The following is a 12016-nucleotide window of genomic DNA, read 5'->3' as shown; positions in this document are numbered from 1 at the left end:
ATGACAGGTATAGGCAGCAGTGAGGTTAATGTGACCATACCGGTGATGACCGAGGAGCTTTGTGAGCCCAGTGCTGTGCCAGTCTTTCCATACATCCTGTTGAGATGGGCATCACACTTTACTGAGGTACGTGCCAGGCTCTGGACCAGGGCTGGATTGCATTTGACTGACCTGAAGGGCAAGCAGAGTGAATCTATGTCTATCTGCATTGCCTACACTAGCCTAGCAAAAATGTTTTGACTAAGGACATACCTAATGTTTGTGGCAGAGATAAAAATCGAACCAATATGTCTGATATTCTGTTTTACACTTTGAGTACAAAGACTAGCTTCCCTCTTGTTAAAATATTTTGATCTGGAGAAAGTGATTTAGAAGACAAGCTGTTTAATTAGTGCATGGTCAGAGACAATCTTTTCCAAGAAAAGCTGGCAGCATGGAGAGGGCATAAAGTTAAGAGCAGATGAAGGGGACAAAAGAAATGTTGAAGAAATGTCTTTTCTTTGGAGGCGTGCTCCAAAATGCAGAGCCTTGCAGACAGATGAGGACAGCATGTTCAATGAAGGCACAGTATACTAGCACTGAAATATGCCATTGGTCATCTAGCAAAAAAGGTAAACAACTTGCTTGGAGTCTTGGGGATATTTGTCAGGAATTCAGAAAAGAAAATGTTTGGAAGACAGAGGAACCATCTGAGCTCACTGTGAAGCAGCAAATGTTCCAGTGCTATTTTTGGTTGTGTAGTACTGTATATTGGCAGAGTTTCTGTGAAATGGGAGGTGACACTACAAAATCTTGGAATATGCATATTTGAAATGTGCTGTTAGTGGGAAAAAAAAGATATATTCCATATATTTAGCATTTAGTCTATTCCAAAAAGTGGATGTACCATCTTTTTATTCCATGCTTAAAGTCTTCTACTTGGAAAAAACAATATCTACTCTGTTTTGGAAGGAATATATATCATCCTGGTTGCCTCAGCTTGGAAACACTGTTTGGTCCTTTTGTTGTCAACAGTTAGGTCAGAAAAATTGTGCCTGAGTTAATGAGCAGAGAGAAAGAAAAAAAAAAGGAAAAAGGGATTTCTTTTAACTCTTGAAATAACTGGATAAGACAAAAATCAATAAGACCCCAGTGTATGTAATAGAAAAGGAAAAAACAAAATCACACACACTGATGGAAAAGATGCATAAGAACTGAATTGCACTGATAAGGACATTTCCATGAGAATGTCTGTCCTCACCCTTCTTGGCACTGGAGCAGATTGACATTAGGTTGTGTCCTGGTTCATCTAGGATAGGGTTAAGTTTCCCCAGCAGAGAGGGGGAAGGGATCTCCAGCTGGGTTATTCATACCATGCTGGCGTCAGGTCCAGTGCGGCAGTGCAGGAGCCTTTTTCCTTTGTGGCTTTGGTCGTAGGAAGCACGCGTGGCGGGCTGGCCGTGTTCACTGCAGTATTTCCCTGTGTATCTTTTGTCTTGCTTATTGTAATTACTGTTTATTGTTGTTATTATTGCTATTGTTGTTCAGATTGTTTATTACACTGTTGTATTAAATTCTTATTTCAGTCCCGGGGTTTGTGCCCTACTCGGTCCGAGGGTGGGGGAGGGACAATGGCAACGTGGTCTCCGGTCCCGGCAGGACTTAAACCACCACAGGTTGTTTGAATTAATATGAGCAAGATGGTGTCATATGCAGTGATGTTGCCTATTTAGCACTTAACCACATTCAGAGTAAAATCAGCACCTTAGTAAATGGAAATAACCCCTCATAGGCTGTTATATGATCAAAAAGTCTCCAATTTTTCTTCTTAGATTCCCCATTTAATCTTTTCCAGATTATCTCTAGGTGGATTTAAATTAAATCCTCTCTCATTAGCAGCTACTAATTTATTTATATTTGATAAATGTCTCACAAATTATCTGTTTCATCAATGTGTATGTTGGTAAGACAAAATTAAAAGAAGTAGAAAACATTGCTTTCAAAAATATTTTCATTTTACTTAAACCACTATGAATTGAACTACTATTCATGGAGAAAGGCCTCTCTTACTGTTTCATTTTGACACCTATAGAAAATTCTATATTTATGCCACAAAATGGGCTCAGAGGATGTGTAGTCTGGATGGAGTTGCTCAGCTATTTGCCAGTGTTTGGCTTCAGATCGCAAATACTATTTAAAACAAAGAGTTCCTTAATTGTTAGAATCCTAAATGCAATTCTTGTTTGTTAGCAAAGCCAGCGTAGAGCTGGAGAGCATTTTCTGCAAATGTGTTAGAAGTTCGTATACTGTGGGAACACTGGATATATCTAAGTTTATTTGACAGGCTGATCTATTACACTGTAATGACCTGCAGTACTTGATGAGTTTATCTGGAGTCCTATTACATGGTAAGACGAGGCCAGATAGAAGGAGTGAGGACAGGTGGCAAAGACAGCAAGCAAGTGGGAAACCCATTCTATACCATGGTAATCAGGGCATTAGGCTAGAAAAAGAGAGGAAAAGTATCAAAAAGGCATAAAATGGCTGTTGCCATGAAATATATTGTCCTGAGGAAAAAAACTTATTTTGAAGGATTTATGAGTATTTTTTATCTTGTAAAAATACCAGCCTAGTTTTTCAGACTCTGTAAATCAAAGGTTTGAGGTGTGAACCTTTTCACATTTCTCAGCCAGATTTTTTTTTTAGTATATATTTCTTTTAATAATGATTTGGTACAGTGTTATACTGCAGTGGTTTAGGCTCATCTAGTCTTGTCTTAATACAGCTATGCCAAAACTGGAATGTAAAAGCTGTGTTTCCTTATTCCTGAGAAACTAGGCATCACAAAATTACATTCTTCATAGGAAAACAGCAAAGCCAACTCCATCCACAAAGGAAAACATGCAAGGCAACCTTTTTGCAATGTGTGACTACTACAATGTACATATTCCATGAATAATGACATTTATGCCTTAGCATTTTGGGGATCAGTAGCGTTTATACTGTACTGTGAATGTCCTCAGAATGCATAGCTAACTGCAGAAAGAACCCCGTTTTACCTGTATCCTGAATTCATGTGTCATTGTCCAGTAATTCATTCTGCTTTTGTGCTCTTTCCAGTAGCTCTAAAAATGCTGTGCTTGATTCACCATTGATTTCTGACTTCCTTTGCACCAGTGCAAGAGTAAGGAAAAATAGACCCTCAGCTGCTCCACTGTTGTGGGAGTGACTGAGGTGTGCAATAACCATGAGTCAGGCCTTTCTGAAGAGCCTCTCATTAACATTGTTACTATTTTTACTTAAAAAACCCAACAACCTTTGGCTGAATTTGTCATGCATGAATAAGTGGATGTGCTGAACATTTGGTACTGATTTGTAGGCCATTCATTGAGCTCTTGTCTCAACCATGAGATAAGACAATCCTGACACATACTGAAATGGATTTTAATGTTGCTGTATGGGGACTGGAGGAAGGTTTACTATGCATAACTTTGCTTTACTAGTAGTGCTTGGCAGCTCCAAAGTACCTTTTGTTCAAGGGTTCCCAGTACTATACAGCACTGCATGTGCCTTGTAACTTCCACTGTAGAGAGTTGTCTGCCATTTCATTTTTATGTACCAGGAAGCTGAAGCATTTAGTAGAAGTGAGTAAATCACCTTGGCCAAACCAGTAAATAAGAACTTGGTTAAATTCTAGTCCTCCATGACAAAAAGGAAGTGTGCCAATCCAAGACACCATGTAGCATCCGTGTGATCAGTTGTTTTCCCTTCACTACCCATGAGTAAATCTGAAATCCTGCCATTGTGAATGTGTGTCCATAACTCTTAAAGAAGCTAGATCATCCTTTAGTACTTTCGCAGACTTCTCAAAATGGTTCCCCAGGAAAAGAGGAAATAAGAAGTCAAGTCAGATTTTATATTGTATTGTTTTTCTCTTTGGTACTTCAGTGGAAGTTTTTTCCATGTTTTGTATTTGATTAATCTTATTTATGGCATTATATTACTAATCCTATTTAACTGTTTTTGTTCAGCCAGACACAGAAAACAATGCACACACACAAAAAAAGAAAAAAAACCCTAAGCATTGAGATGATCTCAAACAGTTCCAGTTGTAAAACTGTTTCTGAAATACGGTATATTTATTCTGCTACCTGGGTTCTAAATGCAGAGCATACCAGGCCTAATGCCTAATGAGGGTCAGACATTGCACCTCTAAAATAAATGCTCATGCTTTTATAGAAGCAGTAGTACTGCTCACAGTCTGGTTAGTTAACCAGTTGAGACAATAGCCAGTCTGTATATTATAAAGATAACTTCTGAGACCTTATTTCCTGCCTAGGCAATGTCCTAATCTGAAACGACATCTTATTTCTGGGTTAAGGGAGATGCCTCATTTGGAAAATTAACTTGGAAATATGTGATTTACAGTGACCTCCACATTCCTTTCCACTATAAATACAGAATTTACACTGCCACTGTAATTAATCCACAGTAAGATTTCTAGTAATTTCCAGGTTTCTCATTAAAATCTACTGAATTTTGAGATTATTTACAGCACAGAAAATCTGAAATACATCTATCAATTGTGTCAATCCAGGCTTGCATCAGTATTACTGGAAACAAAAACCTAAGTTTGAGTTAAATAAAGTGGGAGTTTATATGATCTAGGTGTATAAAATGTTGCAATTACACTGCTCATGTTTGCATTCAGTTTATAGCAACCAGTAACACCCATACTCTTTGTTCAAGAGCTTTCCATTATGGATTTGCATAGGCAATTTTATCTCAGGTTGTTTGATATTTGACATTATTCCTTTATTTCTGGAGTGAAACAACAGTATAGCTATCTATTTTTGAAAAAGAGATTTAACCTTCGTATTTGTGAATGAAAGCTGGAAATCCTGAGTCAAAGAAAGTCTAGAAAACCTGAAGCATTAATTATTTCTACATAAAATCTCAGGGTTTTAGAAGAAAAAAGGGTTTGTTTTCATTTCACTCTTCATCTTGCTTGCTGGATGCCTGGGGCTGGTGGAACAATGTGAGTACACATACATGTGTATGGAGGTGTGAATGTGCACTTTTTCTTGCACATTGAACCCAAACTGGAGGGTACTGGAGCCTTTCTGAAGCTCAGGACTGTTTTTCCAGGATGTGTTTCTGGTAGGTTAGTAACTGCCTAGTGCATGGAAAATGGGAATCACCATTTTTCTGGGGCCAGACGTAGAGGTTCGCTATTATCCAGGGAGGGCTCTCACTAATGGGGAGGGAGGGTTGTTTTCTACCTAATAAGCCCACGAAAGACAGAAAGAGAAACACAGGTGACACCAGCACGATCAGTCTGCCATTCACAAGGTACTCACAGTCCCAGAAATCCACTCAGAAACACTTGTTTTATTTTGTTGTTTATTTTTTCTAGAAAAAGCAAGTGAGTCAAACAAAGATCCGGGTGATCTCTACCATCCTCTTCATCCTGGCAGGCTGCATTGTTTTTGTGACCATTCCTGCAGTTATCTTCAAACACATCGAGGGATGGACAGCCTTGGAGTCCATCTACTTTGTGGTTGTCACTCTGACTACTGTTGGCTTCGGTGACTTTGTAGCAGGTGAGCAGCTTTGAGCCTAGGTGCTGTGCATGAGGGCCTTGGCTCTTAGAATTTGTTTTCTGGTGTAGAGAGGAGGCTTTTCACAGTGTATTATATTCCAGTGAAATGATGCCAGGTGTTTCTGTTGGGGCTACTGTGCAATAGGACACCAGGTTGATTTAAGATCCAGGTGTCTTGCCATCTGCAGGTTGCAAGATTTCAAAAGTGTAGATAATGTGAGCCTGGAAAGTCCTGATTATTCTTTATCGTGCAATGAATTATGCACAAGTCAAATGACTTGCCCATTGAATTAAAGATTTGTATTAGTCCATTAGAGCTCAATCTGAGGCTGATAGCTGAAGCAAGTTGCCAAAATGATGAATAGATGAAGCTTTTACAAAGTAGGGCTGAGCCATAAGGCTGGAGAAATCTCTGGTTGGATGCAGTAGTGGAGTGCTACTATAGGAGCTGCAGAATTTCAGAAGCTGCATTTTGTTCTCTAACCTTTGCAGAATTTTAGACATTGAAGTTGCCCTGTTAAGGAAAACAGATGTAGACAGAGAAGGATTAATGAGGTATGCATCTCAGTGCTAGGATACTCTCCAAGATTAATACAGTACTGGCAGGAACTATAAATATCCATCCTTATCAATTTCCAAAGAGGGAGTTACAACTGTTGTCTGGAGATTTTTTTTATTTTTTTTTTCCCACGCTACAGCTTTGCTAACAAAAAGGTGGATAAAATAAGTGGATTTTTTTTCCCATTAGTGCATGACCCCTACACCTCATTCCTATTAGTGGTCCTAATTGAAGGCATTAAGATACCTGTGTTACAATCAGCCATATTATGCTACTGTTTTGTTACTTTCTATAAATCAGTCAAATATGAATGTGTTAAAAACATCAAATGAGACTACAGGGATATGTAACATTTTCTTTGCTGAAGAGCTGTAGACAAGTCTTTTTGTAGACGAGACTGTGATCTTCTGTTTTTTTTTTATGACATAGTGGTATAGAAGACATGAATTACTAAGGAAAAAAGGCACCAAAGAAAGAGAGCCCCAGATATGAAAAACAAGCATTTTATAAGCAGATACAAAAGTAATTGTATGAGCTCAGTCTGTTTTAACCACAGAATGTGAGAAGTTCACTGATATTCTGTCTTTGTGGTATCACAGTGTGAAATAAAAATAATTCACAATATTTTTCTTAAGCATATCACACTTTGTTATTGTTTTCTTTAATAATATAATACTACAAAATTTCTGAATATTAAATTGTTCTAAATCCAACATGATTAGAAGAATATAACCCACATCTGGGTGGTTACTACAACCAGGATTTTTCAAAAATCAAATGAAGGACCCTGAATGAGAAAACTTCAGAGATGATGTCATGAGAGGAGTTTAAGGCAGGTGATCACCAGGAGATTTGGGTTTCATTGCTGGTTTTTGGACAGATTTTCTGTCACTTTTATTCTCTGTCACTTTAAACTTTCTGTATCTCTGTTCCTTTGACATCAAAGGGAAAATACTACATTGCATTCAGTAAAACCGCATCAATGGAGCTATGCTGATTTATTCCACCTGGAATGTGTCCCAGCTCATACCAAACTGGGAAAGTTTTTGTATTACTGTTAGAAATACAACTGTGGATGGAGCCTGAAAAAACAGAATATCTGATAGGCTGAAAAAAGTGGTCTCATAGTTTCTCAGTCGCCTGATTACTCCATAAGACAGACCTCGACAATCTACTTCATAGTAAGCTTCCTCAGGGACACGTATGATCAGAAGAGCCTCGTTGTACCATAGCAACAGCAGCCTCCACCTCGCATTGTTTCCCACTCTTAAAGGCTGGAAAAAAGAGATTGATTCATGTGGTGTATGGGGAGTGATTAATATCAACACCAATATTTGGGTCCCTGCCAATTCTCAAATGTCTGAGCTTCCACAGGGATGTTCAATCACTGTATGTACACTCATACTGAGTCTGGATAAAATTAAAGAGTTGTAGGAATATCTCAAATTGCAAAACGCTCCAGGGGATATGCTGAACTGTGTTGTATGGTGATTTCAGTGGGGGAAAATCCTAAAAGATCTCTGTAAACATACAGAGGTACAATCTGGTGTCTAGCTTTTGTCTAACCAAGGCTGAAATCCAGGTATTATGCAATCTTCTGCCCAAGTCCCCTGGTAGGGTTGCTCTTCAGGCAGAGATTTACACAGGTACCAGCAAGGGTGGTGTTTCTTCACCTGCACTGAGGGATGTGGCTGTGCAGCCTCTTTGCCACTCTCTTCATCTCAGTGCTGTGCCTGTCTCTCACTGTCTCTCATCAGTGCATATAGCATTGTCATAGGACTAAGAGTATCAAAAGTGTGATTGAGGTTGCTTTCTTTTGGAAAAGTTTATTCTGTGGTAGGTAGCAGCCTGGCTGCTACTGCATTTATTCTAGGCTCTTCATAGTTCACTGAAGTTGCCAGATGTCTCACATACTTGTTTTACAAGCTCATCCTAAAACTTCCATGAAATCAATATAGGATATTTGTAGCTTCATTTGATCAGTACCTTCCCTCAAGTCACTGACCAGAGAATGCATCCCTATAACTGATACCCAAGCAAATGGTATATCCTTATTATCAGTCTGATGTGGGGTTGGCTTCCTCTCAGATATCCTAATCTGGGGGGGAAGACAAAGCTACTTTTCTTTCTCCTGCACATAGGTCTCTGGATCCTGTAGTTAAACCCCCAAAAATCTGGAAACTCTATAAAGTGAGGGGATTTAACTGTAAATTTTCTCAACTACCAGACTGCAAGCATTTCTGAATAAGAAAGTCTAGCTGTATTGAACTTTTTTCTTGGAAATGTGTTCATGCTGTTGCAAGTACTGTCAAAGCAGGAATTTCAGACTTATTTCAGAGTATGAGTGATATAAAGTGTTTACTATGTGCTCTGACAGGTCACACAGCAGCAGAAAAATAGGTAATTTTCAAGAGTCTTAAATTAAGAAAAGACTGTGTTCTTCCCATTCTGACAGGCCTCTCATCTATTATTAGAACTACAGTGGTGTTGGCAAGAGTAAAGGAACATTTTCAGGAATTTCTCAGAATTGCAGATAATTTGTCATAATTTTGGCATCTCATGATTCCTAAGCATAAGTATATGCTTATTTCAGGAGGAAATGCTGACATCCATTACCGAGAGTGGTATAAACCCTTAGTGTGGTTCTGGATCCTTGTTGGCCTTGCCTATTTTGCTGCTGTCCTGAGTATGATTGGAGACTGGTTAAGAGTCCTGTCCAAGAAGACAAAAGAAGAGGTATGACTAGTAAATTCTCAGTGGTTTGCCGTTTTATAAGAGAACTTTAAGTACCTGGTTCCTGCTTATCTAAAGGAGGTTTCTCCTCTGCATGACAAATGCTCAGTATTCCCTGTGGTTTACTCCACTGGCTGCCTTTGGTATCCAGTTAGCTCTGCTCCTTCACAAAAGGAGGAAAAAAAGCAACTGAAGCAACCTAGGTTGTTACAACTCTATCAGTACTACCACATAACAGAACATATCTGTAAGATTGCAATTATGGAATAAGAAAGGCCAGCCTTCACTCTAAAACTAGCTACAAAATTGTGATAAAAATTTCAGTGTTCTCTCTTTAAAAATCGGAGATGCATAGGTTTTGAAAGACACTGATTGGCTCTCTTCATTATGAAACAAGAATCTGCCTTTAAGCCAGGGGTTTATACGGAGTTTTCCCACCTTTCCCTATGTCAGGGAATATAGTTCTGAATAAGAGTTTAAATTCAGGCCCCTTACCGAGTACCATATTATTAAAAATTGAAGAAACTTAGTCAGCATCAGGGAGAACATGATGAAATTCACTCAGAACATGCCCTCCATGATTCAAAGACAGTATCACTAATGCTTCACTCAAATAAGAGTGGAAAGTAGAAGGCAATTACCATGACTCTAGAGCTGAAGCTGGTTGTGCAGGACATTAAAAATATAATTTCAATTCTTAAGGCAATCTCATCATGCACTACTAGCAAAGCTAACCTGGCAGAGTTAGCCAAAGAGCAGGCATAGACAAAGTTTGGCAGAGGGGTACTGCTGTTTATCATTTATGAAAACATCTGTGCTACCTGAGGCCCAGTGCATGCCCATCTCCATGAATAAAAGGGGCTTCACAGAGAGTCTGGCTGTCAGGTTGAGCATCAGCAGGCACCTATAGGTGGGAATCTGATCTCTCATGGTGAATGTGAGATGCCTCCTGCCACAAGTAATACAGTTCTAAATGGACATCTGCTCGTCTGCTCATCTGGCCTGAGGAACCAAAGATTACTTTCTTGTGGATCACTGAATGCAGAAACTACAACAGCCCAAGAAATCTATTGACCTTGGTGAGCTCTTCCAGATATTGTACTCCTGAATCTGTTCTCCTTTAGCCAAACTTTGGAAAAGGCCTGTGTTGACTGAGATATTGATTGGTCATTTATCTTCTTTTTTTCTCATTTTGGAAGAAATATTTATTCAATATAGCATCCATGTAGGTGCTTTATTCTTAGCCATTATTCTGCTCTCAGGTGCAAAGGAGTAAAACAGAGCAAAGCAGTGAGACATTTAAGGACATGCTGATGGTGCCCACACAGAATATGTGTTGACAACTCCTCCAGCTGGCTTGAGAGGATGGTATTTGGACAGTTATGCAATGGAAACCTCCATTAAAGACTGCTACATTTGTCCCTGAGAATGAACCCTAGACTGGATCAGTGAGAGGTCCACTTGGAATTATCTAATAGGTATTGTGGCACTGAACAGAACCTTCAGTGGGACTGAACAGCTCCAACCACAAGCAATATGGGAAAATACATTACTGTATTGCTACAGTGGTTATTGTGCTGTTCTGAGGCATATTGGTGTAACTATATGTGATTAATTTTGCTCACTCCTGACCATCTATCACTGACATTATAAGTCAGGAACTTGTTTTTTAACCAAGGAGGGATTAGCATGAACACCTCCCATCATGTAGCAAGCTGTAAAGTGTGCAGGGTGGCAAAATGTGAAATAGGCAAATAGTTTATATGTCACACAAACCATTAGTTAGTCACTAGTTGGTGTATTTAGAGCTTGCCCAGTATAGCCACTTTCCTGCTGAAGCTTGCGTCCAGGTGGATGTGCTGGAGCTGCAACTGTTCTCTGATTCTACACCAGATGAGAAAGTGCTTGTGCTACTCTTCCATGGGAAAGATTGTCACTTCATTTTGCTTTTTCTTTTTTGAAACTCATTTCTCTTTCTTGTTGTTGTAAAGGTTGGAGAAATAAAAGCCCATGCAGCTGAGTGGAAAGCGAATGTGACAGCTGAGTTCAGAGAGACACGGAGGCGGCTCAGTGTGGAAATCCACGACAAGCTTCAGCGGGCAGCCACCATCCGGAGCATGGAGCGCAGGCGCCTGGGCCTGGACCAGCGAGCCCACTCCTTAGACATGCTGTCTCCAGAGAAGCGCTCTGTCTTCACTGCCTTGGAAACAGGACGCTTCAAAGCCTCATCTCAGGAAAGCATCAACAACAGACCTAACAACCTGCGCCTTAAAGGGTCAGATCAGCTCAACAAGCATGGGCAGGGAGCATCTGAGGACAACATCATTAACAAGTTTGGATCGTCTGCTAAAATGACCAAAAGGAAAAACAAAGACCTCAAAAAGACCATCCCTGAAGACGTGCGTAAAATTTATGAGACCTTCCGAAACTACTCCTTGGATGAAGAAAAAAAGGAAGAGGAGACAGAGAAGATGTGTAATTCTGAGAACTCTTCTAGCACTGCAGTCCTGACCAACTGCATCCAGCAGCACTCAGACCTGGAGAATGGAGTGATCCCCAATGAAACCAAAGAAAGGGAACATGAAAACAAAGCATTACTTGAAGACAGAAATTAAATGTAGAAGATGCTTGACTTGAATTAACAATGTTAGTGGTTTTATATACATATATATATTGAGACACGTGCCTTATACAGACTCCTTATTCAGTCTGAATTATATAGCATCGAAGAATATTTCACTGTGCCATAAAGACTCAAGCTTGCTCTGCCAAAACAATTCAGGAATACAGCACTGCAGAATGGCAACAGAAAGCTACGCACATGGAATTTTCAGCCTGTATAAGATTACCAGGGCAAGACACAAAGGAAGAGACTGAACCATGGCAATATTGCCAGAGTGCTCCTACCATCACATAATATTAGACAAAGGGCAGCTATGTAAGAAGAGCGTTTGAAAGGGATGAAAAAGAGTGTATCTTTGTAATGGAGTATGCATTCATTAAAGCCTTCCCCTGGTGATTAAAAAGAGGAGAAATGATTGGAGTGAACTAGAAACTTTCAGTAAGGCTTAGTTTACGTTTTGGCACGTGATCCAAGCTAGATTTTTTTTTTTCCATTTTTGAATCAGATGCATTATCTTTCT

General features: G+C 39.5%; 1 protein-coding gene across 1 annotated transcript in view; it reads left to right on the top strand.

Annotated features, from left to right (window-relative positions):
• The window catches only part of KCNK10 (potassium two pore domain channel subfamily K member 10), a 65128-nt gene extending 53450 nt beyond the window's left edge, over positions 1 to 11678 (top strand). Inside the window, exons 5-7 of the mRNA XM_074909239.1 lie at positions 5396 to 5582; positions 8734 to 8876; positions 10865 to 11678. Coding sequence (XP_074765340.1) covers positions 5396 to 5582; positions 8734 to 8876; positions 10865 to 11488 — 954 coding nt within the window. The 3' untranslated portion in view covers positions 11489 to 11678. The remainder of the gene's footprint in view (positions 1 to 5395; positions 5583 to 8733; positions 8877 to 10864) is intronic.
• The last annotated feature ends 338 nt before the right edge of the window (positions 11679 to 12016 follow it).

Source organism: Athene noctua, chromosome 6 (assembly GCF_965140245.1).
Source record: "Athene noctua chromosome 6, bAthNoc1.hap1.1, whole genome shotgun sequence".
Taxonomy (NCBI): Eukaryota; Metazoa; Chordata; class Aves; order Strigiformes; family Strigidae; genus Athene; species Athene noctua.
The sequence above is the reverse complement of the archived record's forward strand: the minus strand, read 5'-3'. Positions and strand labels throughout refer to the sequence as shown.